We start from the raw sequence: 7,542 nt of genomic DNA, 5'->3' as shown, positions 1-7,542 counted from the left end.
GTGAAGAGCAGTGGAACAAGATCAAGGCATCCCTCACAGGCTCTGCCCCTGCAGTTGCCCCGAGTCTGCTCGTCTTTGCTATTGCGGCCCTTGGCGTGTTGTTCCTTTAAAGCAGTGACATCCCCGTGGCACCCGGCGGTTGCTGATATTATCCAAGCAGAGCCACTCTCCGCAGTGTCATATTTACATTTCCTTCCTTCAGAACAGACACTCTAACTGGCGCGTACAGCTTAGGCAGGCGTTTGTTTCCCGCTGCATCCACAGGACTGCGGCTACGGAAAGCTTTCAACACACGCCCCATATACTCTTGATTGCGCCAGTTGGATTTGCGCTGCATACTCCACTAGTTGACAGGGCTTCTCAGTCTTTTTTATTTCGATGGGCAGCAAGTGCTTGCCTATATCGGCTGCTTTTGTTGGGCCGACAGGGGTCCTACGTACTTTTTCTTTTTTACTGGCTCGATTGGCCGGCATTATGACTCTCCGGTTCTCGATCCAGTACACCGTGCGTCGCTGCATACTCAGGTGTTTCCGCACATCTGAGCGTGCATAAAGCCCTTTATGCACGATGGGGAGGTATAGTTTATGACGTCTGCCCGACACCCTACAAAAATTTTTTAACACGTCAATATATTCCCTTAACTTGTTGTGTGCTTGTGCGATAATGGCATCATACTTCTTAGACACTGACTTCCCGGCTAAACTTCCCTTAGTTTTTCTAAGAAACAAAAGGGAAGTTTAGCGAAGAAAGACGTTTTAGAAATAGTAAATACTCTAACTAGCATATATGCAATAAATTTTGAAGTTTTCTGAATGGGAGATATACATAAATTGCATTTTATTTATGTGAAGCTGGAATCGCTAGTAATCGCCGGTCAGCCTTACGGGGGTGAATAAGCCTTGTACACACACACCGTCGAAGGCATTAAATTTTGCGTTATATAGCTAGCGTTATAGCTCAATTTTTTATTTGCCTAACGAGTCGCTCAGGGAAGATTCGATCCTGCTATGTTAAAAAAAGTATTATTTTCCACTGATGAAATTTTGACTCCTCTCATCCTTAGGCTGAAGTATGTCTCAAGGGTTGGTCTGTTCGCCTTTTTAAGCTGCACGTAACTGGGTATCCAATCCAGTGCTTCTTACTCGGCATAGGGACTCTGCCTCAGTCCAACTTTGTACTGATTTTTAATAAAAGGGGACTCCCTTAATGTAAAATTCAGTGCCGTCGATTTTAACGGTTTTCTCCTGAAAAGATATGTAATAATTCAAGCATTTTCACCTAAAATTCAATGATATATTTTCTGCTGGTATAGCTCAAAGTTAGGAGAGTCGCCGGCAGTAGCAAGAAGTGGCACCATACAACTCCCTGGACCGCGGTCAGAAGAGCGGAGAGCCACAGCGTCAAGACACTATGTAGTTAAAAGGTTCATCAGTTGCTCAGATACCTTATAAGGAGGTGATGCGTGGACAGAACAAGATTAATCGACCGCGATGGACATCGGCCCTTCGCATCGTCGATTCGCCCAGGATGGCGGGGATTTTCCGCTGGCGTTTCATCTCGCGTTCGGTGGCAGTAGAGAGCACCGTGCAGACAATAACTCTTGAAATACCTCATTGAAGTATTCTTAACAGCAACAGGGTTGTAAACTCAACTCCGCCGCATAGGAAGAATTACCCCACTCCGGGCCGGATTGGCCAGTCGCAGTCCGCTCCTACGCCGCGTCGTCCTGCGCACACATTGCATAACATAATGTTACGTCTGTCCTTGAAGCCCCCCCAAAGTTTCCCCATTCTTCCTGTTTTCATTTTGACGCATTCAACTTCCACACTGAAAACATGGCGGCCCTTAAAATTTTTTCGCTCGCCTCTGCATCTGCGTTCCTGATGGCTAACGCTGTACATCAAACCGCAAAGCAAAACCCATTGACGTCGAGTGAATCATCCTCAGCCTACACCGTAAAACTCGGTATGTCGGCATGTGCTTGTTTGCTGGGGAGGGTTTCAGCCTTGTGATGGTCCAAAGTAACTGCGTTGTGCGATGAGTTGTGCTGGAGGGTCAGTGGCGGTTCAAGCGAAAGGAGTCCTTCGAAGGGCACTAAATGTCTCCGACACGCTTTCGAAAGTATGAGTATTTTTATATATTGGCTTACGATGTCTGCATCGTTCGATTTTATGCAGGGGAGACTGCCGTGTGTCTCGCCGAAATCAACGATGCCCGTGAAGCCGCTGGACTCGCACACTTCGAATCGGTCAAAACGGTAGAGGATATGTGGCCTACAAGTGGATTACAAAAGGATGAGCCAGACGCCAACCCATGGGATCCTGTTTGTGACGCTCTGATAGCAGTAAGTGTCTTTCATTGCGGCCTGTGCCCTTCGACCTCCTATCCCTACTTCATGTTGGGCGGTGGCTTCTTGCGTGCTTTTATCCTTTCAGAAGGACTCAGAAGAAGCAGATCCAAAGGGCACAAGTACAACTGAATTTAAAAGTGGTACTTACGCCTTCATGGCCCTATCAACAAACCAGGCGGACTGCGCCGCCGCAGTGGACCACTGGAAGGCCGCCGTCAGCAATTTCGCCTCCCTTCCTCCATCAAAGACTGAAGGAGAGGAACTCTACGGCAAACCAGAGAACGTCTCTTTTGTTGCAATGTACAACCCTTCAGACAGTGCAGCTGCTGACTGTCGAGTCGTTACCTGCACTCAAACGCCAGCTCCAGAAGGCAAATCCCTCAAATTACGGAGTAGTACTGAAGCAAAGAACGGCTACGCTCTACTGTGCATGACCACTCCTGACCTGATGACAGCTGATAGTCCTGCTCCCTTCTCGTAAGTCTTATACCAACCCCTGCAATGTAACAATTGCACACCGAGCTGGGCATGTGCCTGCAACTGCAATGTTGTATGCTGCTCATCTGTTGAAAAACTGCGTGCAGGGAGGACCAGTGGAGTAAGATCAAGGCATCCCTCACAGGCTCAGCCTCAGTCGCCGCCCCGAGTCTCATTGCCTTTGCTATTGCTGCCCTTGGCCTGGCTGCCTTTTGAGGCAGTGGCCTCTCCGTCACACGCACCGGTTCCTGATTGCATTCAAGGAAGACCGCGCTTCGCAGTGCCCTATTCACATGTTGGCGCCTTCAGAACAGACCCGCTGACAGACAGACGTCGGAGCCTTTGTCGGGTGTTTTTTCCCGCTGCCTCCCTAGGACTGCGGTTATTAAGCATTTTCAACGCACAAACATTTCAGTGTGCGCCAGTCAGCCTTGCGCTGCAAGTGCCATTAGTGTACAGGTCTTCTCAGACTGTTTCTAATTCTATTGGCACCAGCGTCATGCGTTACCCCCTGAAAGGTTTTTTCACCTCTTTTTATTTCTCCGGATAGGCAATGTTTGCCTCTCTCGACTGATTTCGTTTCACTGGCCTGAGTCGTACCTACTGTTTCCGTACCGCTGATGAAATTAATGGGTATTATGACATGCCTGTTATCGAACCAACGCATCACGCTTCGCCAGATAATGGCTCGCGTTTCTACACACGTCTGTGCGTCCATGCTGTCTCGCATGCGTGCGTCCTGTGGACGAGAGCATTCACTCTAGCGACTAGCAGCAGTTGTTGCAGCATTTGCAGCAGTCCGCACGTTGCCACCTGGCGAAGTACGGGAGAGATGCTCCGGAATTTGATGAATGAGCCTCCCTTAACTGTTCTTTTGCTTTTTTATGTTCGGGCTAATGACTCCTTCTTACCCTTATATTTGCAAGCAGAGAAAGCCTCGCCGAAGGGCAGCTCGCCCCACGTGTGAAGGGACACCATACGACTCCCTCCAGCAAGGTCACAAGAGCACGGAGCCACAGTTTTAGAGCAATTTATACAAAATAAGCCATCAAACAAACAACCCAAACGCTTCGAATTAATCGGCCGCTACGCACGAACCGAGATCGAGGGACCCCGGCGCTCATCTGGTTCGTTGGACAATGGCAGGGCCGAGCGCGTCCTGTTACAGGGATTTCACGTTGTGTTCAGCAGTTGTAGGATAAATTTTCTAGGTAATACTTCTTGAAATATACGATTTAAGTACAGTTAACTGCGGCAATGTCGTAAACCCAAAGCCAGTGCTTATGCAGAAGGACCCCGCGCCGGAGCGAATGGGCCAGTCGCAGTTAGCTCCCTCACCGCCTGCTCCTGAGCACACACTGCGCAACACAAGGTCACGTCTCTAGTTGGAGTCCCTTCAAATTGCATCGTCGTGCTATTCCTCTTGCTCCCACGTTCTCCCTGAACTCCACAAACATGGCGACTCTTAAAATCATTTCACTCGCCGCTGCCTCTGCGCTCCTGATGGCCAAAGTAGCACAGGGAGATGCAGAGCAAGGTGGAGGCCCAGATGGGGAAGGATCGACTACCTACACAGTAGATCTTGGTATGTTGGCAAACAATTGCTTGCTGGGGAGAGCTTCAGTTTCGACTGTCCAAAGTATATGCGTTGGAGGCGGCGAGCTGTGCTGGATGTTCAGTGTTGTTTAGAGGTGAATTGGCCCCTCTGAGGGCTTTAGACAAACCACCCCATCTTCAGAAACATCAGTACTGGCGCAAGTAGGTTTTTTTTGTCTGAATCGGCCACTTGTCTACAGGCAAACCTGGTGTGTGCCTTGCCGAAATTAACGCTGCCCGTGGGGGCGCTGGACTAGCACACTTCTTGGCGGACGAGGAAGGCTTAAAAACATGGCCTACCACTGGTGCAGAGGCACTCAACGGAGAAGCTAAGCCATGGGATCCTGTTTGCGCTGCTCTGCTAAAAGTAAGTGTCCTTAGTCCTTGCCTTCCATCTGTGGCCTCGTATTCTCTACTCCGTTCCGTCATGTTTATTCCCCCACGCCATTGTATATGCAGAAAGAAGAAGAAATCACGGTACAACAGGGTTCCGAAGGAAGTGGCTTTCCAAGCGGCACATACGCCTTCATGGCATTGGATACAGCAGAGGCGGACTGCGCTGCCGCAGTGAGTTACTGGAAGGAAGCCGCCAGCAACTTCACCTCCCTTCCTCCATCGAAGACTGACGGAGCAGAACTCTACGAGAAACAGCATAACGCTTCTTTTATTGCCTTGTACAACCCTTCGGACAAAGCCACGGCTGACTGCCGAATAGTCACCTGCACTCAAAGCGCAAGTTTAACTCCCACAGTATTCAGCTCCCGGAGCGGTGCGGGTGAACAGAAAGGCTATGCTCTACTGTGCATGACCACACCTGATGCACTTGAAGACAACGAAGCTCCCTTCACGTAAGTTGGCTACCAAATTCTGCAAAACGATAGTTGGGTACAGGGCTTGGCCTACGGATGCGAATACAGTGTTGTGTGTTGTTCATCTGTTGGCGAATTGCGCGCAGCGAAGAGCAGTGGAACAAGATCAAGGCATCCCTCACAGGCTCTGCCCCTGCAGTTGCCCCGAGTCTGCTCGTCTTTGCTGTTGCGGCCCTTGGCGTGTTGTTCCTTTAAAGCAGTGACATCCCCGTGGCACCCGGCGGTTGATGATATTATCCAAGCAGAGCCACTCTCCGCAGTGTCATATTTACATTTCCTTCCTTCAGAGCAGACACTCTGACTGGCGTGTACAGCTAAAGAAGGTGTTTGCTTTCCGCTGCATCAATAGGACCCCGGCTACCGAAAGCCTTCAACACACGCCTTATATACTCCTAATTGCGTTTTTTGGCCTTACGTCTAATGCGCCACTGGTCGACGGGCCTGTTTCGGTCCTTTTTATAACTATGAACAGCAAACGTTTGCCCCTTTCATTGGCTTCTGTTGCGCTGGCCCGGGTCGTACCTACTGCGTGTGCTCTGCTAGTGGAGCTCACAGGCCTTATGACTCTCAGGTGATCTAGCCAAAGTCTCACACGTCGCTGGCCTACTTCAAGTGTGCCTGGATGCATTTGTGCATGCAGACACTCCTGGGTGCATGTGCACTGTGTAGAGGGGCGTGTGCGCCGTGTACAGAGGCATTTGATACGGGAAGCATTTCCAATCAACTTGTTACATGTCTTATGCAAGCATACAAACCTCCCTACTTATGTGCAAGCAGAGGAGAGCGTCTCCAGAGGGGCACTCGCCGTCGCCCCGACGGGAGACCCGTCCTGCGACCGAAGGCAGAGTAGCGCACAGCAACCATTACAGGGCAAATTATACGAAAAAGGCAGCTAAAAGACTCGAATTTATTATATTAAGTTGGTACACCAGTAGAAAAATACGAATCGAGCTAGCGCATCCTCGGCTCCCCGCTCCCCTTGGGTCTGTTTCGTGGAGCACCTGCAAAGCCTGTTTCCGTGGTGTACACTGGAGTTTCATGTTGGGTTCAGCACATGTCGGTAGAAATTCGTAGTCTGTGTTCCTTAAAGTACCACATTCAGGCCCTTCTAATGTTACCAAGGTCGTGAGCCCAGCGGGAGGGCTTCACCAGTAGGGCCTCAGGGGGGACCGGACAGGCCAGTTGCAGTTCGCTCCCTCGCCGCCTCCCACTGCACGCTCATTGCGCAACCTCTCGTTACGTCTTCTTTAAAGTCCCACCCAACGTTTACTAAACGAGCCTCATACTTCTCGTTCACGCAACCGGCGTTAACTGCAAACATGGCGCCTCTTAAAATTGTGTCGCTCGCCTGCGCTTCTGCGCTCCTCATAGCCCAAGCAAACACAAAAGAATCTAAGGGACAAGAAGAAGACCTACAACCTGGAGAATCACCAACCTACACTGTAACGGTTGGTAAATCGGCTAATACTTGCTTGCTGGGGGCAGGGCTTCATCCTTGGAGGCGATGAGTTGTGCTGGACGATCCGTGACGTTTGGAACCGAATGAGTTCCTCCAATAGCTTTCAACTACATCGGCCCATTTCGAATGCACAATTGTTTCATTTTTGATCTCGTGGTGTCTGTCTCGGTCGTTTTTCTACAGGCAAAACGGGCGTCTGTCTCGACGAAATGAACGCTGCTCGTGGAGCTGCTGGACTTGCACACTTCTTAGCGGCCGCCGAAGGATCAAATAATAAGTGGCCTCAAACAGAACAAGATGTAGAAGAATCTAACCCTTGGCATCCTGTTTGTGAAGCTCTAATAGCAGTGAGTGGACCTAGCTGTGCCTTTCCACCGGAGACAACGCATCCTCTTCCTCACTGTGTCTTGTTTCTTCTACACGTGATTCTGTCATTTCAGGAAGGCGAACCGGCCACGGAGGATCAGAGCACACCAAGCAATACCTTTCCAAGCGGCACATACGCCTTCATGGCATTGGATACAGCAGAGGCGGACTGCGTTGCCGCAGTGAGCCACTGGAAGGACGCCGTCAGCAACTTCACCTCCCTTCCTCCATCGAAGACCAAAGGAACGACACTCTACGAGAAGCAGCAGAACGTCTCTTTTGTTGCTCTGTACAACCCTTCAGACAGTGCTAGTGTTGACTGCCGAGTCATCACCTGCACTCAGAAACTAGCTCAAGGACCCGCAGCACTCAGCATACGTTCGAGTGTTGATGGAAAGAAAGGCCATGCTCTACTGTGCATGACC

The 7,542-nt window shown here is 50.2% G+C and overlaps 3 protein-coding genes across 3 annotated transcripts in view; all 3 read left to right on the top strand.

Moving 5' to 3' along the window:
* Nucleotides 1-1,835: 1,835 nt before the first annotated feature.
* Nucleotides 1,836-3,043, top strand: EMH_0054860 (SAG family member; the record flags this gene model as incomplete). Its single annotated transcript, XM_013497166.1, has 4 exons — nucleotides 1,836-1,965; nucleotides 2,178-2,344; nucleotides 2,436-2,827; nucleotides 2,935-3,043. 4 exons carry the CDS (start codon nucleotides 1,836-1,838, stop codon nucleotides 3,041-3,043), a joined length of 798 nt encoding a protein of 265 aa, XP_013352620.1.
* A 1,239-nt stretch (nucleotides 3,044-4,282) lies between these two features.
* EMH_0054850 (SAG family member) lies at nucleotides 4,283-5,487 on the top strand (the record flags this gene model as incomplete). Its single annotated transcript, XM_013497165.1, has 4 exons — nucleotides 4,283-4,412; nucleotides 4,624-4,790; nucleotides 4,883-5,271; nucleotides 5,379-5,487. The coding sequence occupies 4 exons, from the start codon at nucleotides 4,283-4,285 to the stop codon at nucleotides 5,485-5,487; spliced, it is 795 nt and encodes a 264-aa protein (XP_013352619.1).
* A 1,124-nt stretch (nucleotides 5,488-6,611) lies between these two features.
* EMH_0054840 (SAG family member) overlaps nucleotides 6,612-7,542 on the top strand; it is a gene marked incomplete at both ends in the record, with an annotated part of 1,090 nt that continues 159 nt past the window's right edge. Inside the window, 3 exons of the mRNA XM_013497164.1 lie at nucleotides 6,612-6,744; nucleotides 6,935-7,098; nucleotides 7,192-7,542. Coding sequence (XP_013352618.1) covers nucleotides 6,612-6,744; nucleotides 6,935-7,098; nucleotides 7,192-7,542 — 648 coding nt within the window. The remainder of the gene's footprint in view (nucleotides 6,745-6,934; nucleotides 7,099-7,191) is intronic.

The sequence above is a fragment of the Eimeria mitis genome, genomic scaffold, assembly GCF_000499745.2.
Source record: "Eimeria mitis Houghton genomic scaffold, Emh_scaff2507, whole genome shotgun sequence".
Taxonomy (NCBI): Eukaryota; Apicomplexa; class Conoidasida; order Eucoccidiorida; family Eimeriidae; genus Eimeria; species Eimeria mitis.
This window is presented reverse-complemented; position numbering and strand designations above follow the sequence as displayed.